The sequence below is a fragment of the Anarhichas minor genome, unplaced genomic scaffold (genome assembly GCF_050575085.1).
Source record: "Anarhichas minor isolate MPS153535 unplaced genomic scaffold, ASM5057508v1 ptg000053l, whole genome shotgun sequence".
Lineage (NCBI taxonomy): Eukaryota > Metazoa > Chordata > Actinopteri > Perciformes > Anarhichadidae > Anarhichas > Anarhichas minor.
Window position 1 is genome coordinate 1,174,059 of NW_027466499.1, and position 25,173 is coordinate 1,199,231.

Here is a 25,173-nt window from a genome sequence, read left to right on the forward strand (position 1 = left end):
ACCTCAGCCTCCTGCCAGATGGGAGGGGCACGAACAGTTTTTGTCCAGGGTGAGAGGGGTCGGTTACAATCTTTCTTGCTCGCTTCAGGGTCCTTGAAGCGAACAAGTCATAGAGGGACGGCAGATTGCAGCCAATCACCCTCTCGGCAGAGCGAATGATGCACTGCAGCCTGCCCTTGGCAGTGGCTGCAGCGTACCAGACTGTGATGGAGGAGCAGAGGATGGACTCAATGATGGCTGTGTAGAAATGCACCATCATTGTCTTTGGCAGGTTGAGTTTCTTCAGCTGCCTCAGGAAGTACATCCTCTGCTGGGCCTTCTTTGTGATGGAGCTGATGTTCAGCTCTCACTTGAGGTCCTGGGATATGATGGAGCCCAGGAAGCGGAAGGACTCCACCACGTCGACGGGGGAGTCACACAGGGTGATAGGGGCAGGTGGGGCTGCAATCTTCCGGAAATCCACAACCATATCCACTGTCTTTCGAGCGTTGAGCTCCAAGTTGTTCAGACCGCACCAGGTCACCAGATGGCCAGTCTCCCACCTGTAGGCGGACTCATCCCCACCAGAGATGAGTCCAATGCGGGTGGTGTCATCCGCGAACTTCAGGAGCTTGACGGACTGGTGGTGCAGCTGTTGGTGTACAGGGAGAAGAGCAGAGGGGAAAGAACGCAGCCTTGGGGGGAACCGGTGCTGATGGTCCGGGAGGCTGAGACGTGTTTTCCCAGCTTGACGTGCTGCTTCCTGTCAGACAGGAAGTCTGTGATCCACTTGCAGGTGGAGTCGGGCACGTGCAGCTGGGAGAGCTTGTACTGCAGCAAAGACGGGATGATAGTGTTGAAGGCAGAGCTGAAGTCCACAAACAGGATCCTGGCGTAGGTTCCTGGGGAGTCCAGATGCTGGAGGATGAAATGAAGGGCCAAGTTGACTGCGTCGTCTACAGACCTGTTGGCTCTGTAGGCAAACTTCAGGGGGTCCAGGAGTGGGTCGGTGAGGGTTTTAAGGTGGGACAGGACAAGGCGCTCAAAAGACTTCATGACCACAGAGGTCAGGGCGACGGGCCTGTAGTCATTGAGTCCTGTGATCCTAGTTATTGTCCTTGGTGACTTCAACAAAGGTAACCTCAGCCATGAACTTCCTAAATACAGACAGTTTATTGAATGCTCAACCAGAGAGGAGAACATTTTAGATCACTGTTACACCACAATAAGCGGGGCCTATCACACAGTCCCTTGTGCTGCACTGGGACACTCTGATTCCTGCATACAGGCAGAAATTAAAGCTCTGTAAGCCTGCTGTCAGGATAGCAAAGCAGTGGACCAGTGAAGCTATGGAGGATCTTCGGGCTGTACAGACTGGGATGTTTTCAGGACTGCTACTAACAGTCTGGATGAGTACACAGAGGCTGTAACGTCATACATCAGCTTCTGTGAAGACAGCTGTGTACCATCATGCACCAGGGGGAGTTATAACAACGACAAACCCTGGTTAACAGCTTAACTCAGACAGCTACGGTTGCAAAAGGAACAAGCATTTAGGAGTGGGGACAAGGACATGTTCAAGAGTCAAAATACAGGTTTAGCAAGGCGGTGAGAGACGCTAAACAACAGTACTCTAAGAAACTGCAACACCAGCTCTCAGCAAGTGACTTCTGTCTGTAGAGGTCTGACAGATCATAAACTACCAGCCTAAAGCGCCCCACCCTGTGTGACTCACAGGTCACCACTGTGGAGTCCTTCAGCTTCCTGGGCTCCACCAGAACCCAGGACCTCAAGTGAGAGCTGAACATCAGCTCCATCACCTAGAAGGCTGAGGAGAGGATGTACTTCCTGAGGCAGCTGAAGGAGTTCAACCTACCAAAGACAATGATGGTGCACTTCTACACTGCCATCATGGAGTCCATCCTCTGCTCCTCCATCACCTTCTGGTACGCTGCAGCCACTGCCAAGGACAAGTTCAGACTGCATCATTCGCTCTGCTGAGAGATTGATTGGCTGCAGTCCACCACGACTTGTTTGCCTCCAGGACTCTGAGGCGAGCAAGAAAGATTGTAGCCGACCCCTCTCACCCTGGACACAAACTCTTTAAATCCCTTCCCTCTGGCAGGAGGCTGCGGTCCATCAGGACCAAGACCTCACGCCAAAAAAACAGTTTCTTCCCGTCTGCAGTTGGGCTCATTAACAAAACCCAGGACCCCCAATGACTCGGACACTTACATCCTTATGACAATTACTTACTGCTACACATCCTTGCACAACTCTACTCTTTAAATACACACGTGGCCCATAAAATACATACTTGAACCTCTTGGTGATGAGGGTCCCCTTTAAAGGGGACCTAGAGGGGGTACACACATGTGTACTCTGTGTACAATTCACTTTTGCGAAACGAATACAATTTTATGACATATCATATACCTGTGTAACAAAGAGATTCTGGGCGAAACAACCATGGGAGCCATTTTACACACTGCAAAACACAATTATACATGAACTAAGATCATATCTAGAAGATATCTAGAAGATTTACCACAATACCACGTTTTTTTGGGCAGAAATCTGCGTACTATGCTCTTTGTTCGGGTCTCTCATGACAAAGCGCGCAGCGATCATGGCGGAAGGACACATCCAGTAGGGGCGTGATTCGACCCGGCGTCGACTGGACGTGTCCAAATTACTCTCTTTCTTCAAAAGCTATATAAGTTTTGCCAACCATCAACCCACATTTCAGCAGAAAAAAAATTGAACTGGCACGTACCATTTGCTGATTTTCGTGACGAAGAAACCTGCTAATCCGTTCAGATCTGCTGCAGCCCTGCACTACGCCTTGCCCTCTGTGTGTGTGCGTAAAATGGCGGCTCTGACAGAATGAATGAGAAAATGGCAGGGATTCAGCCAGGTGGACCAATGAATGTAGACAGGGGGGTTCGGCCAGCCTATCTGAGATTTTCAGTGGGTAAACAGAGCCGCATATCCTCAAACACCCCCGCATGGCTCCCGTTGGACTATCCCGCATCTAACGAGGTGTCACATGATTAAATCGGCCAATCACAGGCCTTACCAAGCTTACATACACACATCCCAGAGATTTATTTTTATGATATGACAGATGTGACAGCTCAAAACGGCTCAAAATTAAAACAAATATAGCCAAACTGCTTTATTAGGATTATTGAACACTCTTAGTGATAAGACAAGTGAATATATAGTTAATATTTAGTTATATAGTATATAAAATTAGAATACAGCAATGCAACTGCTGGTTCCAAAAATTAGAATTTAGCTTGACTCAGACCAGTTTTGGCAACACATGCATGTCTTTTGACCTGATGAAGCCAGACAAATCTTTAGTCACAAACTGTTATGAAGTCAACTTTGTCCAGGAGGTTACAAAAAGTATCTTAACAATATTACCCAACCTTTGTTAAAACAGACCAACAAAAAAAGGCATCAGACAGATGTAAAGGGACAGTTGAGATGTTGAGAAGTGTGGTTGTATGAAGTACTTCTCCACAGTCAGTGAATTACTCCAGTAGATGGAGTTGGGAGAAAAGCAATGTACTGCTGTGGACGTATTTTAGACTCCTAAAAGAATCAATATCAGTTTTAGTGTAATACTCAACATATCCCTTTAAGTGTAAAAATTAAAGACATTTATTTCTAAGAAAATGATTTACAGAGAAACATACTAATATTGCAGAGATGAAAGCAAAAACGGTGTCAGGGTCTCCAAACCTGAAAGAGCACAAACCCACCTGACCACATTAAGTACAAGTACAAAAGTACTGTCATGTCAAAAAAGTATACTGACTATACTGAACGGCCCATTTCAAATACATATTTATGGTAGGCCTGTATCATTGGATACTAATAATTGACGCATTAATGTGTTCATCCATTTAATGCTGCAGGTACTCAGGTATAGTACAAGTACTTCACAATTGTACTTAAGTTAATGTACTTAGTTACATTCCTCCACCGCTAAAAGAAGATCACACAATAGTTCACAAGAGCACAAAGTTCTTCATAGAACTAGCCTCTTGTTTTGGTCTCAAAACACACCAGATTGATGAAATAATGTACAACATGTTCTTCCAGGTGAGCGTGCCCCGGACCCCTCTAGAAAACCAACACTAACTAGAAAATAAAAACTCAATCAGTCTACCGGATCAAACTAAAGACAGTACTCAGCTCCCTGCCAACGTGAGGAGGCGTCACCTTAAACAAAGCATGGATCTCTCAGAGCGATCAAGGTTTATTGTGTCACTAATCGTAAGCGGGGGCTGATTGTGTGCGAGGACAGGGTTTTGAGGGAAACAATTCAAAATCTGAACGTGGAATCAATAAGTAATGCTCTCACATTAAAACAACATGCTTTTGAATAAAGATAGGAAAAAAGCACCAGAGTTCTTCCCCTGAGTTATGTGCCATGTGGTGTGTCAGATTCACCTTTTCTATACAAACAGAACCACTACAGCCGGTTGTCTCTTGTATGAGCTTTCATGTGTAACTTCAGAGCTGACTTGTGCTGAAATCTATTATCGCACAGAGAGCAGCTGAAAGGTTTCTCTCCTGTGTGGACTCTCATGTGTTTCTTCAGACTTCCATTTAGACCGAAAGTTTTACCACATTCTGAGCAGCTGAAAGGTTTCTCTCCTGTGTGACATCGCATGTGTGTCTTCAGATTTCCATTTTGAGTGAAAGTTTTACCACATTCTGAGCAGCTGAAAGGTTTCTCTCCTGTGTGGAATTTCATGTGTGTCTTCAGATTTCCATTCAGAGTGAAAGTTTTACCACATTCTGAGCAGCTGAAAGGTTTCTCTCCTGTGTGAGTTACCATGTGTCTCTCTAAATGTCCACGATCTGAAAAAGATTTCTTACAGACTGAGCAGCTGAAAGGTTTCTCTCCTGTGTGAATCATCCTGTGTCTCTTTAAATGTCCACCATGTCCAAAAGATTTCTTACATTCTGAGCAGCTGAAAAGATCCTCTCCTGTGTGGAATCTCATGTGTTTCTTCAGACTTCCATTTCGAGTGAAACTTTTACCACATTCTGAGCAGCTGAAAAGTTTCTCACCAGCACTACATCTTGAATCACTGACAGGAACTTCATCATTATTCACAGAGTTTAAACCTGACTGAGGTTCTCTGGTCTCCTTCCAATCACCACTGTCATTAGTGTCAGAAGAGTCTCCAGTCTTCTCATTAGTATCTGGTTCTGGATGTCTATCTGGATCTGAGTTCCTGCCTGGTTCTAGTCCTCCACAGTCCTCTCCATCAGCTTCTGTTTCCATCTGTTCAGTCTGTCTTTGATGAAGCTGTGAGGACTGAGCTTCCTCTTCATCATCTTCACTCTTCACAGGAGTGAATGAGAACTTGATATCAGCCTCCTCCAGACCTTGAAGCTGCTCTCCCTCCTGACTGGTCCAGAGTTCCTCCTGTTCCTCTTTAATGTGTGGGGGCTCTGGGTCCTCTTGGTCCTCTTTAATGTGTGGGGGCTCTGGGTACTCCTGTTCCTCTTTAATGTGTGGGGGCTCTGGGTACTCCTGTTGCTCTTTAATGTGTGGGGGCTCTGGGTCCTCCTGTTCCTCTTTAATGTGTGGGGGCTCTGGATCCTCCTGTTCCTCTTTAATGTGTGGGGGCTCTGGGTCCTCCTGTTCCTCTTTAATGTGTGGGGGCTCTGGGTCCTCCTGGTCCTCTTTAATGTGTGGGGGCTCTGGGTCCTCCTGGTCCTCTTTAATGTGTGGGGGCTCTGGGTCCTCCTGTTCCTCTTTAATGTGTGGGGGCTCTGGGTCCTCCTGGTCCAGACTGGAGCTCCACTCCTGCTGCTCTTCTTTAACCACCAACAGCTGCTGGACGTCTGTGGAAAATAGTGAATTACATACACACCTTAGAAAACTGTAATTTCATGTTAACAACTAATCCACTGATTTCACTACTTTCCTATAATGTGGGGAGACATGTTGCACATTTTGTAGAACATATTCAGACCTCATTCAAACTAACACAAACTAAAAACTGACATGTGTTTTACCTGGCTGTGATACAAAGTTTCTCTTTGCGGGACTTGTTCTTGTTTCTATAACATTAGAGTAGGAGTCAGGTACAGCATGGGCCATTTTGTACACCCTATTTGGTCACTTACGGTAATTGAGTCACATGGTGTTGGGGATAGAAATGGGGATATATGCTGTTCCCTGGTTTAGTTTGATGAATGCAAGGAGAGGGGGAGAGAGAAGGAGTCTTCTTTTTTGCTAACTTAACATCACTATTATCATTGTTGATCACTGTCGATTACCTTTGTACACCAATGAGAAAGTATTTTGAACGTTTTTGTCTCTCCCGGCTGTAAGACCTGTATGACTCCTCTTCAGCCTGAAGACGGTCATGACCTTTGACCCTCTTGTCTTGGCCTTGAGCATCTGATGGAGGGCCTCTTGGAGAACCTGTACATTAACTGCAGCATCATGCCTCCCGGGGTAAGGTCTACTAGGCTGGCCGAGGTGGAACACCTGATGGGTGAGGTTCACCTCCCCCTGTCAGGGCAGTAGAATCCAGCCCAACCTACCAATTTCAAAGCAGCGCTAGTTAAAGGTAGGCAGCTGTTTGTTTGTAGCTCTGAAACGTAACAGCAGACATAAGGAAATAAAAAGATTTTTGTTTTTTATAAGCCAGGCTACATAAAGTATATTCATATACAATGATCTAGTAAATAATATAAATAATGTTGGTGTGTGTGTGTGTGTGTTTGAGAGTGAGAGAGACTGTCTGTACATTTGTTGAAAGCCAGCAGTGGCTCTTATGATTAGAAATATAATATAATAAAATATGATTATTATTTTAGAGCCTTCAACATCAGCAGTGGGGTGTGGCCTCCATGGGTCCCAAACTCCTCCCTCCCTCCCACTGTATACTTTATATAATCTGAATAAAACAAGCAATATTATAACATGATGTTGACATTAGTCATGATGGAGAGTAAACAAAACATGTTCTTGCTTTTTCTGATATTCATACAGCCTCCCAACCTGCAGAGACCAGACCTTCATCATCCAGCTCCTCGTCTGCTGGACCCACGACATCCACCGGTAGTGTACTTCATGTTAACTTTCTTTGTATGCCAACCCATGAACATCTGATAGTTTTCTTTAATTAAAAGTTAAAATAATCTGTTCATAGGTCACACTCCTGAAGAGATGGAGCAGACAGTTTGGGGGTTCGGCCGGTGCAGGAAACCTGACCATCCTGAGAGCTCGGAGGGATTGGTGTCGTGGGTCCAGTGTGACAGCTGCCACTCATGGTATCACACCATGTGTGTGGGCTGAGACGAGGAGCTGATGATGAAGATGATTATGTTAAATGTTGTTTGTGTCCTGATTTTTAATTTTCTTTTTGTCCCGTTTATATATAAATAAATGTTTGCATCATCTTTTCAATCTTTTGAAAAAGTAATTTGTCTTTTGCTTCAACAATGTAGCTTTTCAATCATGAATATTTGTGTTTTTAGTTGTAACAGAACTCTTACTCTGCACTGTGTATTATAATAGTAACTGTGATATATAATATACGTGTACATAATTGTTAAATTCATGCATCAGCTGGTGTGTTGCAAGTGATTGACATGAGAAGAGTTTAACAAAACATCCAGCAGGTGGTGGTATACACTCAAATGGAAATTAAGGAGCTTTTATTGCATCATTTGGAGTTGTTGAAGCGTGATATCTTATTGTGAAGGACAGAACTACGGTCCCGGATGTGTTGACAGCATTGATGGTAATTCTCTGAAACAAGTTAATATCCCCGAAAAACCAACAGCACCCAGTGGTTACAACGAGGATAGAAGTTGGTCCGAATAGATGTGGATGTTATTGGAATGTTCGCTAAAAAAACTGTCCGGACCAGGAATCAATTCCGTTAACTCTCTTATGTGATGTGAACATATTTTAGATTTCAACACGCTGCACGTTCTCATCTCATCTACTTTGTGTGTTAAAGATGCTGAGTGTTTAATGAACCAACCTGCTCTGTGTAACCGAAGCTGAGGGATGAAAACAGCGTCCAGTAGTTTCCGTTGTCGCTCGTTCTCCTCTTTTGAACGAGAGAGTTCCTCCTCGTACTCTGCTATCGTTCTTTCAAACACACCAAATATCTCTTCAGCAGCCGCAGTTAGTCGCTGGTTGACTAAACATCTCAGCATTTGGACTTTAGACATGTTCTCAGAACCACACAAACTGCGTCACAAACACCGTTTGCTCTCATTAAACTCTGACTAGCGCTGTGTGGATCACTTCCGTCCCCGTCGGTCTGTTTCCAGCTAGCATGCTAAGCTAACTTCAATAGCTTTGTAGGCTACCGGGAGATGAGTCAGAGGAGAAACATCCAGAAAAAAAGGTGAAGAGCTAAAAGTCCATTCAGACATGTTTATCCAGACACACAGAGACTCTGATGGATCAGTACTGATGGAGCTAACTGAGACTTTATCAGCACAACAAAGAGACGCTGCTGCTGCTAACAACGTTAGGCGCCATGTTGTTCTCAGAAGAACATCCGGGTTAGTTGGTAACCTACAAAATAAAAGCCCTTAAACGTATGGAAGTCGTTATTTCCATCTTAATAGTTACATAATAGTAACATAATCGGTGGTAACTTTCTAAAACCTTAATTTTTCATTCGAATACACATGGTATGTGGGTGTTAGTGGTGTCTGTCTAGTTTCTAATGTGTGTTTTGAATGTACAAGGTTGTCATAGTCAGAATCTAAAGTTAACTCACCCTCTGTGTTGTAATGTGTGTGCGTGGAATGGTCCATCACTGGGGTCCATCACTGGGGTCCGCCCCGCCGCCTGCTCCTCCCCTCCTCTGATTGTTGAGCCTTCCCACCAGTCTTTGTTCCATATAGATTGGTGGCAGTCTCTTCTCCTGTGTCCGGATTGGCACACAAAGTTTTCAGCTAGTGTGTGTGTCTCAAAGCCTCTGCCCCTCTGTTCTCCTCTTTCTCCCCTGTTGTCTCCGTCCTTTCCTCCTCGCAGGTCATGGCCTGATTCCATTGTCAGCTGGGCATCCTCGGGTTTGCGCTGACAAACTCAGTCTTTTCTTGTTGTCTGTTGTTGTTCTGCATGTTGCAGTATTCCATATCACACAACTCTATTAGGTGTGATGTATTTCAGGCTCACGGATGACGTAAAAGCCTTTTTACAAAGTTCAGTCAGGGCTGTCACTGCATGGTTATACTCCATTGTCGTATACAACACACTGCAGGTCGATTACGGCTGGTGCGAATGCCGCAGATATTTTATAATAACGCACAAAGGAGGTAAAAGTTCTCTTGCATTCTATATATATGTCTTATTCAAATATATTTGTTTCTTTCTTTACCTCTTGGACATTACTTCATCTGTTTCTGCTTCGCCTTGTCCTCTCTGCTCCAGACACGGTTTGAGTTGATCCAATTTTTTTTCCTAGGCTAAAGTTGCCTTTTCCAGGGAACCCCAATTTCGTCCATTTTCCAATTGTTTGGCCGTTCGATTATCTTTGTCCCACATGTATTTTATTATTGGAGATAAGACCTTGGCATCAGGCTGCTCAGGCTCAGACTAACTTTGAATTTTACCCACCTTCTTGTAGTTACTTGATTCTGGTATCTTCAAACCCAATCTGGTCCAATCAATCAACTTGAAAGGATACACCAAATCTTTTTCTTTTTTTTTTAATACTACAAGTTCACCGGGACACGTCTGTCCGCCACCCTCTAGGTGCGAGAATACCGGTTTACCAACTTCTCTCTAGTTAACTGTCTCAGAATTTTAAGAACATCTGGTCCGATCACTCAACTTGAAAGGATACACCAAACCTCTATAAAACCTTCAAGTTACCCTAGGACCTAATGTCCAGCACTCTAAACGTGCGAGCCCGAAGTTCAACCATCAAAGTGTCTGCTCCATCACAAGATAATCTCTCACCGAGTGGGATTCTTTTTCCGGTTCAAGGATCGGTACAGCAATCTGGAACACCGTCTGACAGCCTCTCACCTTCAGGGAGGAACAGCTATATCGTTTGCGCTTCCGTCGTCTAACGGAGTCCTGGCTACTCGTCCGATCCCATCCTCGTCGCCATTTGTGGTGGATAAAATTCTTTTTAACCTCTCTGTGAGAAATAATCACGATGGAACTTCTTAAAGTATTAAAAACATATTTAATGAACAGACACTTCAATCAAAATTCAGCTGAATGGATAGAGCTCTTTCCCCACGGATGGTTCGGAGGTCTAACAAAATTTAAAAAAAGACAAAACAGAGTATATATGCGCGTTATCTCGTCTCCTCTCCCTTCACCCTCCCCCTCACAGATGTTGTTGGCCACCAAGGCCAGGTTCCCAGCCTTTCCGTGGGAAGAGGGTTAGGGTGATATATGCAGGTTTAAACAATGCAAGTTATAACTAAAAGAACCATATGATACATTTCCACAACACACACATTACTAGTCAAGGGCTACAAAAACAACCAAGTAAAACATCTAACCTAAATCATAACACATTTTAACAAAACCATGAAAAACAATATACAAGAGGAACAACAGGGACACCTGGTGGTGAAAGTAACAAGTGTGTGAGAAATTATAACATTAAACACATACTTGAGGAAGTCAATGTATAAACACATTAATTGCCAATTATACTCCTAAACATGCAAAATAGCAGAAATAACAAACATCTATGCAGTGTCTATCTAATCTATGCATCTATTGTCATGTGACACAGGACGGCCTGCAGTGATAGAAATGGCACCTAATAATTACAGAAGAACAGCAAACATTTTTTTAACAGTATAAATAACACTATAAAGCTTTGTTGGGATCTGGCAGGAGAGGGTTTGGTTATTAGCAAGTATTAAAACTTAAATTATTGACATTAATACAATTATTAATATCAATTGGATTATTAACATATATTAATAATTAAGCGGCACCACTCTGGGATCAGGGACCAATAACCAAACAGCAAAATTGGAAGTGTGAAATCAATTTGTATAGTGTTTAAATGAACACTATACCAGTATTTATATAATTCTCACCGGTTCAGAGTTACGCTTTGGACAGTGTTGATATTTAACCCTTTAATAGAGTTAAATATCTGACGCTCACAGTGTTGTTCTATGAGACATGAAAGTGTATTTTTAACACTGAATTGTGTATCTGTGTTCACATACGTTTAAATGTGTTCACCCACAAGACGTAACAGTGAACAACTATAAAAAAATCATTGAAACAAACAATTTTATCTTTCTTTTTATTCAGTAAAAATCTTCCAAGCACCATGGGCACAACTTAACTGCATCTGCACAATAAAATAATGGAACAATATATCGGCTCTCATCTCCATCACAAGCACTTTGTAAGTCAAAGGGCTTATTAATAACAATACTTTATCACTTTCACATACTTGGTAGGCATGGAAATGCTCACTGAAATGGTCAACCACAAACTAGTTGAGTCCAAAGTAGAGAACACTGTCGACTAAAAGTATCTTCTTTATTCTGCAAAAGCCAGGCTTATCATGATCAATCTCACTGCAGATGATGAGTCCTGCCCTGTTCTCTGCTCCACGCATTGTAACCCAGTTGGTAGAGAAGATGTGTTTTGGTACATCAGCATGCAGGGCTCAGGCAAACATGTCACTGTTGTCCTCAATGTCCACAATAAATCACTTCAAGGGTCCATACTCAACATGGTTTAAAGGTGAGGTCTCCCAATGATAGAGATTTAGGGATGTTCTTGAAGTTTTAAGAGAGTATTTTTGAGCGCCTTGTGTTTTGCTTCAAATCTCACGCTCCACATATGTATCAGGGGTCCTATTGTTGTTATACAGGCCGGGTAATGTTTAGGGATCAGGTTTCTATATGGATACAACTGTTTAAACAATTCATTGGGTTCCATTATTAAATGCTTTAAATATCAGGACTTTGACTCCTCCATCACCGTCTGGTACGCTGCAGCCACGGCCAAGGACAAGTTCAGACTGCAGCGCATCATTCGCTCTGCTGAGAGGGTGACGACTTGTTCACCTCCAGGTCCCTCATGCGGGCAAGAAAGATTGCAGCCGACCCCTCTCACCCTGGACACAAACTGTTCCGAGTCCTGTTCTTCTGGCAGGAGGCTGCGGTCCATCAGGACCAAGACCTCCATCAGGACCAAGACCTCACGCCACAAAAACAGGTTCTTCCCATCTGCAGTTGTGCTCATCAATAAAGTCCGGGACCCCCAATGACTCACTTACATCCCCGGTACAATTTCTTATTGTTCCACACCTTTGAACATCTCTTCTTAGCACACTTAATACACATGACAATTTAATAACATACTTTTATTTGTTTTTTTGTCTTATTGTTATTCACCAATCACCAAGCCAAATTCCTTGTGTGTAATGTAGTAGACAATAAACCACTTCTGATTCTGGCGCCCCCTGTGGACTAAAGTGGTAGTGTTTCTGAGCACCAGACTCCCTTTAGAAAACCTCTCATGTTACTGCAGCAGGGCCTGACACTCTGCCCCTCTCAGTCCTGGTTCTGGTTCTCCCGTTGCCTCCCTTCCCTCCAGCGGGTCCAGCAATACGTCCTGGGTCTCCAGCAGCGTGGTGTCGGTAGGGTTGGGTACCAAAAACCGGTGCCGGTATGGTACCGGTTCCTATACGACCGGTATCTACCGGACCGAAATGCAACGCAGATTTCGGTCTTTCCTTTTGGTGCCTGAGCCGATTGAAATACTTTTTTTACACTACTCTGATGACTCCGTCCTAGGTTAGCTCGTCCTAGGACCGGTCCTCCGCTCCTCACTCATAGTATTATTACAACTGGACGAGCCGTGCGCGCTTAGAAACAAACCCCTCCATCATTCTGGCGAAGCTTCGGCCATGATTTCTTCAACAAAACGAGAACGAGATCTGTCATAGGGCTGGCAGGCTACTGACTTCCTCCATCGACATCCGGGTACTTAGCGCTAACATCCACAGGCACGCGAAACCTTCTTCTTCTTTGAGGTGTAGTGGCGGTTGGCAAACGATGAATTGGCGCTAATAAAATGAAATAAGTCAGGAGAGGTCGTATTTTGCCAGAGAAGGCAAATATGCTCATATTTCTGCAAAAGAATTGCTGAAGTTTGAAGCTGTAGTGTGTGTACAGAGTGTGTGTGTTTTGTATTTATTTTAATTTATTTAAGTATACTGTGAACTGTTAACAGTTAATATATTGTTCATAGTTTTAAGTTAAAAAGTTTGAAGCCAAGTGTTTTGTATTTATTTATATTCATAGTATACTTTAAACAGTTAATATATTGTTCAATTTGAAGAAAAAAGTATCCGTTCAGGCACCGGTATCGTTTTAAAAGTATCGTTTTAGCACCGGTATCGGAAAAAAACCCAAACGATACCCAACCCTAATTCTGATCATTTTCTGAACATCTGCTCCCTCAACGATGTAAAACAGAACTGTGTGATTTCATAGATTTTATTCAAATACACAAAGATACAATAATTTCACATCACAGTACCAAGTACACTTGGTTCAGGGTGCACATTACTAGTCAAGGGCTACAAAAATAACCAAGTAAAACATCTAACCTAAATCACAACACATTTTCTCAACACCATGAAAAACAATATACAAGAGGAACGAGATCTGCCGGAGAAGAGGTCTGCCGGGGAATGGCGGACTTGAGGCACCTCGAAAGACATCTAGGGCTCCAACCGATGATTCTGCTTCCAGCTCAGTCTATCTGTGGGTTGTGGTCCAGGAGCCAAGGAGGAGTCCAAAAAACTCTGTTCTGCTCCGGAGTCAATGAGGGCCAAGACTGGTAGAGCACCGGACGGCAGGCATAACTTAGCTGGCAGTGTGAGACAAGACTTGAGACGGGGAAGTTGGGTGGAGTCGCTCGGCAGTATTCCCACTCTTACTGGCGAGCCCTCTCTTTTGGTCGCACCGGGCAGACAGGGATACGGTGGCCCGGCTCGCCGCAGTAGAGGCAGGCTCCAGAACGCATTCGTCGCACCCTCTCTCCCTGAGACAGATGGAACAGTCCCAACTGCACGGGTACATCCCGATCCTCGGGAGAAGGTGCCGGAGCGGGCGAGTACTGGTGGCCTGGGCTGCGGCGGCGAGGTGGAACTGGGGACCGGCGACCGGAAGTGGTTACTGGCTGACGATCCGGTGCCGGGAACCTGTAGTTACACTCTCTCCGACGTTCCTGCATCCGAGTATCCAGTCGGATGGTGAGAGCGATCAGGTCTTCCAGTGTGTTAGCCTCCTCCAGAACAGCAAGCTCGTCCTTTAATCCCTCCGACAGGCTGCTGAGAAAAAAACCCTTTAGCGCCCTCTCCTCCCAACCGGACTCTGCGGCCAGGATACGAAAGTTAATAGAATATTCAGCAGGGCTAGCAGAGCCCTGACGGAGCCGGAGGTTCTGTACAGCGTCCTGAGAGTATGTAGGGTGGTCGAAAGCTCTCTTAAACGCCCCCAGGTATTGTCTAAAAGAAACCGTATCCAACAGGTTCTGGGTGAACCAGGCCTGGGCCCAGTCCAGAGCACGGCCATGTAGCAACTCGGTCAGATAGGCAATCTTAGAACTGTCCGATGCATACGTGCGGGGTTGTTGGTTGAACACAAACGTCGTCTGGAGCAGGAAACCTCTACATCCCCTCATGTCTCCATGGAAGGGTTCAGGAGAAGGAACAAATGACTCACGGACCAGTTGCGTGTACCCCGCCGTCGAATCTAGGGGGGAGGGGCGGGGCTGTGCGAGTCCCTGCACCATGCTGCCGATCTCAGCCACCTGAGACCCGATGGCTTGCTGTGATCCCCGCATATCATGCAGCAGATGATGTTGCTGTCCCAGAAGAACTCCTTGGTTTGTGATCGCCACCTGCAGGGGATCTGCAGGAGGAGATCCTGCTGCGGCTGCTGGGTAATGAGTAATAAATCATACAAAATCTCAAATGTACCAAGTTCTCAAAAAGCCTAAAAGCTCTAAGAAGAGCGTCCAGAAGCCTCGATCCTTTGTCTCCTATTTGTACCCTTCTCGTTGGCGCTTTCTGCAACCTCCGGGTCCATATAAGGTAGACAACAGAACATTCTTAAATCATTGGACAAAACAGTTCCAATAGTCCTATCCCTTCTGACATACCTACTTTTTAAGTTGAATGCTTTTGTGCCCCCTCCTTTGTAGAAGGTGTCTGTCTAGCCCTCACTGAACAGGATGTCCCCTAACTAAGACAATAGTTAGTTTTTGAATCTACAATCTTTCTCCTCTGCTGGCTGTCATTCAATCATGTCAGAGTGAGTTTAACCCAAAGTTCACTTAATTCATTAGCTTTAACATCATACCTGCAAACTCATGAGAGGTGAAAAAGGTGACAAGCCCGAAACCCTGTCGGGGGGTGCTCCTTTTATTTGAAATATGAGCTTTAAAATGTAGCATTCTGGTGTACTCTGAGAAGAAAATTCAGTGATAAGACATTTACTTTAAGCAAAAAACTAATTTATTATTCAGTTATTAATCACTATTTCAGCTCTATTATTAATATTAACCTTTATTTAGACAAAATCCATTGAGACCTCAGTCTCATTTTCAAAGGTTTTGGTCAAATAAAAACAAAGATAGCAAGAGTAGCGAGAACCATCGCCTGTACAAATAAAGTGATTCGTTTTCATTGAACCCTGTTACTGTACGTCTTCATATTAACTTCTATTGTTACTGTAAAGCTGTTAGAACTGTGGCCTATCTTCTATTTGCAATTAATATGCATTCAATCCAGTTCAATTAAAATGATAATCTACTCTGACTGAGGTACCTTATCAAGAGTAAAATAATAGCTGTGATCTATACACACCTCTGCATTAGCAACCCGCTGAAATGAAGGTACAGGCACCTTAACCCTCTCAGTACTTCAGGGTTCTTGAGAGCAACGTGGGACTGTTGGGACTGTTGGTCCACTGGCTGTGGTCATCACAGTGAACAGTGTGATGAGAGGACATGTGAGCCCTTGTTGCTGTAGTTCATCTCCTTGGAGCAGAGGCTGCATTTAGCATACCCTGCCTTATCAATGTATTTAAAATACTGTGACAGCAAAAAGCTGTACTCACGTCTGTTTAGACCTCCACCTTTATCCAGGCCCAGCTCCACCTTTATCCAGGCCTAGCTCCACTCACATCTCAGCCCTGCGTCAAGCTGCACTACACAAACAGCCTCCTCTCCCTGAAGCTCTTTGACCTCATCATCTCATTAGTATCTGGGCCTTTCATTCTACTTTGAGTTAAAACAAACAACCTGCAACCAGATGCGCCGGTGTTCTGGTTTAACGTTAATGAGTGACCGCGTGAACTGAACCGGAACACGGGGGGCTGCATGTTTCATCACGTTACGTTTTTTCCTTCTAAATCGCGATAATGATGAATGTTAACAGTCGACAAATTTCTGCATGCAGTGGACGTTAACTTAACCCAGCAAGTCTGAACGGTAACGGAACATAACGGAACTTAAACTTTAACGGAGGGAAATGAAGACGCTGTAGACATCTGAACGCTGATTGGCCAAGACTCAACACGTCAAAGATGTTCTATTGCGAAGACCACGAAGATCAAGACCCTTTCACCTCGTCTCACTCCAATCTCAGAAACGCTCGCTGGCAAGTTGACCCCCCCCCCGAAAAAAAACTCTACGGATCTACATGATTCACGTGGATGATATATTTTTGAGTCAAAACGGTGAATTTCACCGAAGTGACAAGTTTGCAGGTCTGTAACATAACAATCAACATTACAAGCACGTATGATCACATTTTGATAAATGATAGAAAGTCACACATTAAAGCAATTCAATAATTGAAACGTCTTTAAGCAATATGGGATTACATGCAACGAGTATATTGATATCTGAAAGTATAACACTCTTAGTGGGAAGCCGTCAGGATGAGCCAGTACCTCCGGGTCTGAGGCCATGTTTCTCTGCAGGGAATCTGTGGATACCGCCCTCCAAGTTGGAAATGAGTCACTGCCCCAAGAGAGGGAGTTCAACTATCTCAGGGTCTTGTTGACAGGTGAGGGAGTGGAATTAATGTCAAATTCATCAAAACCAGAACAACTAAAGGGGGTTCTCTCCTGTGTGACTTACCATGTGTCTCTTCAGACTTCCATTTAGAGTGAAAGTTTTACTACATTCAGAGCAGCTGAAAGGTTTCTCTCCTGTGTGACATCTCATGTGTGTCTTCAGATTTCCATTTTCAGTGAAACTTTTACCACATTCTGAGCAGCTGAAAGGTTTCTCTCCTGTGTGAGTTAGCATGTGTCTCTCTAAATGTCCACTCACTGAATAAGATTTATTACAGACTGAGCAGCTGAAAGGTTTCTCTCCTGTGTGGAATCTCATGTGTGTCTTCAGACTTCCATTTTGAGTGAAACTTTTACCACATTCTGAGCAGCTGAAAGGTTTCTCTCCTGTGTGGAATCTCATGTGTTTCTTCAGACTTCCATTTTCAGTGAAACTTTTACCACATTCTGAGCAGCTGAAAGGTTTCTCTCCTGTGTGAGTTAGCATGTGTCTCTCTAAATGTCCACTCACTGAAAAAGATCTATTACAGACTGAGCAGCTGAAAGGTTTCTCTCCTGTGTGACATCTCATGTGTTTCTTCAGACTTCCACTTTGAGTGAAACTTTTACCACATTCTGAGCAGCTAAATAGTTTCTCACCAGCACTACATATTGAATCACTGACAGGAACTTCATCATTATTCACAGAGTTTAAACCTGACTGAGGTTTTCTGGTCTCCTTCCAATCACCACTGTCATCAGTGTCAGAAGAGTCTCCAGTCTTCTCATTAGTATCTGGTTCTGGATGTCTATCTGGATCTGAGTTCCTGCCTGGTTCTGGTCCTCCACAGTCCTCTACATCAGCTTCTGTTTCCATCTGTTCAGTTTGTGTTTGATGAAGCTGTGAGGACTGAGCTTCCTCTTCATCGTCTTCACTCTTCACAGGAGTGAATGTGAACTTGGTGATATCAGCCTCCTCCAGACCTTGAAGCTGCTCTCCCTCCTGACTGGTCCAGTGTTCCTCCTGTTCCTCTTTAATGTGTGGGGGCTCTGGGTACTCCTGTTCCTCTTTAATGTGTGGGGGCTCTGGGTCCTCCTGGTCCTCTTTAATGTGTGGGGGCTCTGGGTACTCCTGTTCCTCTTTAATGTGTGGGGGCTCTGGGTCCTCCTGGTCCTCTTTAATGTGTGGGGGCTCTGGGTCCTCCTGGTCCTCTTTAATGTGTGGGGGCTCTGGGTCCTCTTCAACGTGTGGGGGCTCTGGGTCCTCCTGGTCCAGACTGGAGCTCCACTCCTGCTGCTCTTCTTTAACCACCAACAGCTGCTGGACGTCTGTGGAAAATAATGAATTACATACACACCTTAGAAAACTGTAATTTCATGTTAACAACTAATCCACTGATTTCACTACTTTCCTATAATGTGGGGAGACATGTTGCACATTTTGTAGAACATATTCAGACCTCATTCAAACTAAAACAAACTGACATGTGTTTTACCTGGCTGTGATACTAAGTTTCTCTTTGCGGGAGTTGTTTCTATAACATTAGAGTAGGAGTCAGGTACAGCATGGGCCATTTTGTACACCCTATTTGGTCACTTACGGTAATTGAGTCACATGGTGTTGGGGATAGAAATGGGGATATATGCTGTTCCCTGGTTTAGTTTGATGAATGGAAGGAGAGGGGGTGAGAGATGGAGTCTTCTTTTTTGCTGACCTCCATTATTGATATTAATGATATTATCATTGTTTGACGCTGTTGATCACTGTCGATTACCTTTGTACACCAATGAGAAAGTATCTTGAACGTTTTTGTCTCTCCCGGCTGTAAGACCTGTATGACTCCTCTTCAGCCTGAAGACGGTCATGACCTTTGACCCTCTTGTCTTGGCCTCGAGCCTCTGATGGAGGGCCTCTTGGAGAACCTGTACATAAACTGCAGCATCATGCCTCCCGGGGTAAGGTCTACTAGGCTGGCCGATGTGGAACACCTGATGGGTGAGGTTCACCTCCCCCTGTCAGGGCAGTAGAATCCAGCCCAACCTACCAATTTCAAAGCAGCCGGAAAAAACGAATAAAGAATCGTAGCGCTAGTTAAAGGTAGGCAGCTGTTTGTTTGTAGCTCTGAAACATAACAGCAGACATATTTTTTTTATATGCCAGGCTACATAAAGTATATTCATGCACAATGATCTAGTAAATGATGCAAATCATGTTGGGGTGTGTGGGTGTGTGTGTTTGAGAGTGAGAGAGACTGTCTGTACATTTGTTGAAAGCCAGCAGTGGTTGTTATGATTAGAAATATAATATAAAAAATAGCGGACAGAGAGCGCGCTTTGGAAAATATGTCGCGTCAACCACCTGAAATATAACAATAACTGACTATAACTAACAATATCTGCGTGGTGAAGATGGGAAAACTCGCTCTCCTGCTAAATACAAGAAAGAGCCCGAGTGCTGCACGCCCTGCCCCTGACAAGCAGTTAAAGTCCAGTCACCACCGGATGACCGGTTTTGTCATAAAAATAAATGTTCCGATGTTTAGTTCAATGTACAGTTCAAATAATTGTTCAGTTGTTATATTGACTGCTGTCATCAAATGAAACACATGAACACCATAATTCCTTTAAGTGTTTGTGTCGGTAGGATTAAACCAACAGCACCCAGTGGTTACAACGAGGATAGAAGTTGGTCCGAATAGATGTGGATGTTATTGGAATGTTCGCTAAAAAACTGTCCGGACAAGGAAACAATTCCGTTAACTCTCTTATGTGATGTGAACATATTTTAGATTTCAACACGCTGCACGTTCTCATCTCATCTACTTTGTGTGTTAAAGATGCTGAGTGTTTAATGAACCAACCTGCTCTGTGTAACCGAAGCTGAGGGATGAAAACAGCGTCCAGTAGTTTCCGTTGTCGCTCGTTCTCCTCTTTTGAACGAGAGAGTTCCTCCTCGTACTCTGCTATCGTTCTTTCAAACACACCAAATATCTCTTCAGCAGCCGCAGTTAGTCGCTGGTTGACTAAACATCTCAGCATTTGGACTTTAGACATGTTCTCACATCCACACAAACTGCGTCACAAACACCGTTTGCTCTCATTAAACTCTGACTAGCGCTGTGTGGATCACTTCCGTCCCCGTCGGTCTGTTTCCAGCTAGCATGCTAAGCTAACTTCAATAGCTTTGTAGGCTACCGGGAGATGAGTCAGAGGAGAAACATCCAGAAAAAAAGGTGAAGAGCTAAAAGTCCATTCAGACATGTTTATCCAGACACACAGAGACTCTGATGGATCAGTACTGATGGAGCTAACTGAGACTTTATCAGCACAACAAAGAGACGCTGCTGCTGCTTACAACGTTAGGCGCCATGTTGTTCTCAGAAGAACATCCGGGTTAGTTGGTAACCTACAAAATAAAAGCCCTTAAACGTATGGAAGTCGTTATTTCCATCTTAATAGTTACATAATAGTAACATAATCGGTGGTAACTTTCTAAAACCTTAATTTTTCATTCGAATACACATGGTATGTGGGTGTTAGTGGTGTCTGTCTAGTTTCTAATGTGTGTTTTGAATGTACAAGGTTGTCATAGTCAGAATCTAAAGTTAACTCACCCTCTGTGTTGTAATGTGTGTGCGTGGAATGGTCCATCACTGGGGTCCATCACTGGGGTCCGCCCCGCCGCCTGCTCCTCCCCTCCTCTGATTGTTGAGCCTTCCCACCAGTCTTTGTTCCATATAGATTGGTGGCAGTCTCTTCTCCTGTGTCCGGATTGGCACACAAAGTTTTCAGCTAGTGTGTGTGTCTCAAAGCCTCTGCCCCTCTGTTCTCCTCTTTCTCCCCTGTTGTCTCCGTCCTTTCCTCCTCGCAGGTCATGGCCTGATTCCATTGTCAGCTGGGCATCCTCGGGTTTGCGCTGACAAACTCAGTCTTTTCTTGTTGTCTGTTGTTGTTCTGCATGTTGCAGTATTCCATATCACACAACTCTATTAGGTGTGATGTATTTCAGGCTCACGGATGACGTAAAAGCCTTTTTACAAAGTTCAGTCAGGGCTGTCACTGCATGGTTATACTCCATTGTCGTATACAACACACTGCAGGTCGATTACGGCTGGTGCGAATGCCGCAGATATTTTATAATAACGCACAAAGGAGGTAAAAGTTCTCTTGCATTCTATATATATGTCTTATTCAAATATATTTGTTTCTTTCTTTACCTCTTGGACATTACTTCATCTGTTTCTGCTTCGCCTTGTCCTCTCTGCTCCAGACACGGTTTGAGTTGATCCAATTTTTTTTCCTAGGCTAAAGTTGCCTTTTCCAGGGAACCCCAATTTCGTCCATTTTCCAATTGTTTGGCCGTTCGATTATCTTTGTCCCACATGTATTTTATTATTGGAGATAAGACCTTGGCATCAGGCTGCTCAGGCTCAGACTAACTTTGAATTTTACCCACCTTCTTCTAGTTACTTGATTCTGGTATCTTCAAACCCAATCTGGTCCAATCAATCAACTTGAAAGGATACACCAAATCTTTTTCTTTTTTTTTTAATACTACAAGTTCACCGGGACACGTCTGTCCGCCACCCTCTAGGTGCGAGAATACCGGTTTACCAACTTCTCTCTAGTTAACTGTCTCAGAATTTTAAGAACATCTGGTCCGATCACTCAACTTGAAAGGATACACCAAACCTCTATAAAACCTTCAAGTTACCCTAGGACCTAATGTCCAGCACTCTAAACGTGCGAGCCCGAAGTTCAACCATCAAAGTGTCTGCTCCATCACAAGATAATCTCTCACCGAGTGGGATTCTTTTTCCGGTTCAAGGATCGGTACAGCAATCTGGAACACCGTCTGACAGCCTCTCACCTTCAGGGAGGAACAGCTATATCGTTTGCGCTTCCGTCGTCTAACGGAGTCCTGGCTACTCGTCCGATCCCATCCTCGTCGCCATTTGTGGTGGATAAAATTCTTTTTAACCTCTCTGTGAGAAATAATCACGATGGAACTTCTTAAAGTATTAAAAACATATTTAATGAACAGACACTTCAATCAAAATTCAGCTGAATGGATAGAGCTCTTTCCCCACGGATGGTTCGGAGGTCTAACAAAATTTAAAAAAAGACAAAACAGAGTATATATGCGCGTTATCTCGTCTCCTCTCCCTTCACCCTCCCCCTCACAGATGTTGTTGGCCACCAAGGCCAGGTTCCCAGCCTTTCCGTGGGAAGAGGGTTAGGGTGATATATGCAGGTTTAAACAATGCAAGTTATAACTAAAAGAACCATATGATACATTTCCACAACACACACATTACTAGTCAAGGGCTACAAAAACAACCAAGTAAAACATCTAACCTAAATCATAACACATTTTAACAAAACCATGAAAAACAATATACAAGAGGAACAACAGGGACACCTGGTGGTGAAAGTAACAAGTGTGTGAGAAATTATAACATTAAACACATACTTGAGGAAGTCAATGTATAAACACATTAATTGCCAATTATACTCCTAAACATGCAAAATAGCAGAAATAACAAACATCTATGCAGTGTCTATCTAATCTATGCATCTATTGTCATGTGACACAGGACGGCCTGCAGTGATAGAAATGGCACCTAATAATTACAGAAGAACAGCAAACATTTTTTTAACAGTATAAATAACACTATAAAGCTTTGTTGGGATCTGGCAGGAGAGGGTTTGGTTATTAGCAAGTATTAAAACTTAAATTATTGACATTAATACAATTATTAATATCAATTGGATTATTAACATATATTAATAATTAAGCGGCACCACTCTGGGATCAGGGACCAATAACCAAACAGCAAAATTGGAAGTGTGAAATCAATTTGTATAGTGTTTAAATGAACACTATACCAGTATTTATATAATTCTCACCGGTTCAGAGTTACGCTTTGGACAGTGTTGATATTTAACCCTTTAATAGAGTTAAATATCTGACGCTCACAGTGTTGTTCTATGAGACATGAAAGTGTATTTTTAACACTGAATTGTGTATCTGTGTTCACATACGTTTAAATGTGTTCACCCACAAGACGTAACAGTGAACAACTATAAAAAAATCATTGAAACAAACAATTTTATCTTTCTTTTTATTCAGTAAAAATCTTCCAAGCACCATGGGCACAACTTAACTGCATCTGCACAATAAAATAATGGAACAATATATCGGCTCTCATCTCCATCACAAGCACTTTGTAAGTCAAAGGGCTTATTAATAACAATACTTTATCACTTTCACATACTTGGTAGGCATGGAAATGCTCACTGAAATGGTCAACCACAAACTAGTTGAGTCCAAAGTAGAGAACACTGTCGACTAAAAGTATCTTCTTTATTCTGCAAAAGCCAGGCTTATCATGATCAATCTCACTGCAGATGATGAGTCCTGCCCTGTTCTCTGCTCCACGCATTGTAACCCAGTTGGTAGAGAAGATGTGTTTTGGTACATCAGCATGCAGGGCTCAGGCAAACATGTCACTGTTGTCCTCAATGTCCACAATAAATCACTTCAAGGGTCCATACTCAACATGGTTTAAAGGTGAGGTCTCCCAATGATAGAGATTTAGGGATGTTCTTGAAGTTTTAAGAGAGTATTTTTGAGCGCCTTGTGTTTTGCTTCAAATCTCACGCTCCACATATGTATCAGGGGTCCTATTGTTGTTATACAGGCCGGGTAATGTTTAGGGATCAGGTTTCTATATGGATACAACTGTTTAAACAATTCATTGGGTTCCATTATTAAATGCTTTAAATATCAGGACTTTGACTCCTCCATCACCGTCTGGTACGCTGCAGCCACGGCCAAGGACAAGTTCAGACTGCAGCGCATCATTCGCTCTGCTGAGAGGGTGACGACTTGTTCACCTCCAGGTCCCTCATGCGGGCAAGAAAGATTGCAGCCGACCCCTCTCACCCTGGACACAAACTGTTCCGAGTCCTGTTCTTCTGGCAGGAGGCTGCGGTCCATCAGGACCAAGACCTCCATCAGGACCAAGACCTCACGCCACAAAAACAGGTTCTTCCCATCTGCAGTTGTGCTCATCAATAAAGTCCGGGACCCCCAATGACTCACTTACATCCCCGGTACAATTTCTTATTGTTCCACACCTTTGAACATCTCTTCTTAGCACACTTAATACACATGACAATTTAATAACATACTTTTATTTGTTTTTTTGTCTTATTGTTATTCACCAATCACCAAGCCAAATTCCTTGTGTGTAATGTACTAGACCACATGTGTCAAACTCAAGGCCCGTGGGCCACATCCGGCCCGTGAATGAATTATCTTTGGCCCGCATGATAAAATCTATTTACTATTAGAGCTGGCCCGCCGGTATATCGCACGCACCACCATAATACTACAAATCCCACAATGCACTGCCCGTGTGTCGGCACATCAATCGCGGGCCCGCGAACGTGCGCCTCACAGTCTGTATTACATACCACTTGTGTCAACTTTCAACTATCCCTCGACCCAAAAAATGGCTAAACGAAAGGTGGAATTTGAAAACAGTATGTGTTCGGATGTAAAGGGCAAAGCTGTGTGTCTTCTGTGCGGAGACAGTGTGGCTGTAATGAAAGAATACAACATAAGAAGACACTATGAAACGAAGCACCAAGACAGATACAAGCATCTGGACACGACACAAAGGCTACAGAAGGTAGAGGAGTTAAAAAGAAGTCTGGTGTCACAGCAGGCTATGTTCACTAAAGACAAATCACAAAGCGAGGCTGCTGTTAAGGCCAGTTTTATTTTGGCAGCAGAGGTTGCAAAATCAGCCTGGCCCTTTACCGAGGGGCAATTTGTCAAAAACTGCATGATTAAAGTTTGCGACGCCGTGTGCCCAGAAAAACGGCAAGCATTTTTAAATGTGAGCCTAAACCGAAACACCGTTGCTGACCGTGTGCGTCACCTTGCTGCCAATCTCCAACAACAGCTTGTGGGAAAGGGAAAAGATTTCATGGCATACTCCGTTGCTGCGGATGAGAGCACCGACACTTCTGATACTGCCCAGCTGTCAATTTTCATCCGTGGAGTGGACTCAAGCCTGTGCGTAACAGAAGAGTTTT

The 25,173-nt window shown here is 43.8% G+C and overlaps 1 protein-coding gene and 1 long non-coding RNA gene across 2 annotated transcripts in view; both read right to left on the reverse strand.

Moving 5' to 3' along the window:
* The window catches only part of LOC142931620 (uncharacterized), a 40,940-nt gene that overhangs the window by 10,362 nt on the left and 5,405 nt on the right, over positions 1-25,173 (reverse strand). The window contains 10 exon segments of the mRNA XM_076075617.1: positions 3,687-3,732; positions 3,967-3,978; positions 4,470-5,856; positions 6,295-6,532; positions 9,956-10,139; positions 13,938-14,940; positions 15,054-15,078; positions 16,960-17,029; positions 17,121-18,393; positions 18,840-19,077. Coding sequence (XP_075931732.1) covers positions 3,687-3,732; positions 3,967-3,978; positions 4,470-5,856; positions 6,295-6,532; positions 9,956-10,139; positions 13,938-14,940; positions 15,054-15,078; positions 16,960-17,029; positions 17,121-18,393; positions 18,840-19,077 — 4,476 coding nt within the window.
* Positions 6,639-8,156, reverse strand: LOC142931645 (uncharacterized). The gene is made up of 2 exons (XR_012947396.1): positions 8,016-8,156; positions 6,639-7,330 (listed from the first exon to the last, which is right to left on the reverse strand). It is a non-coding gene; the product is annotated as an uncharacterized LOC142931645 (long non-coding RNA).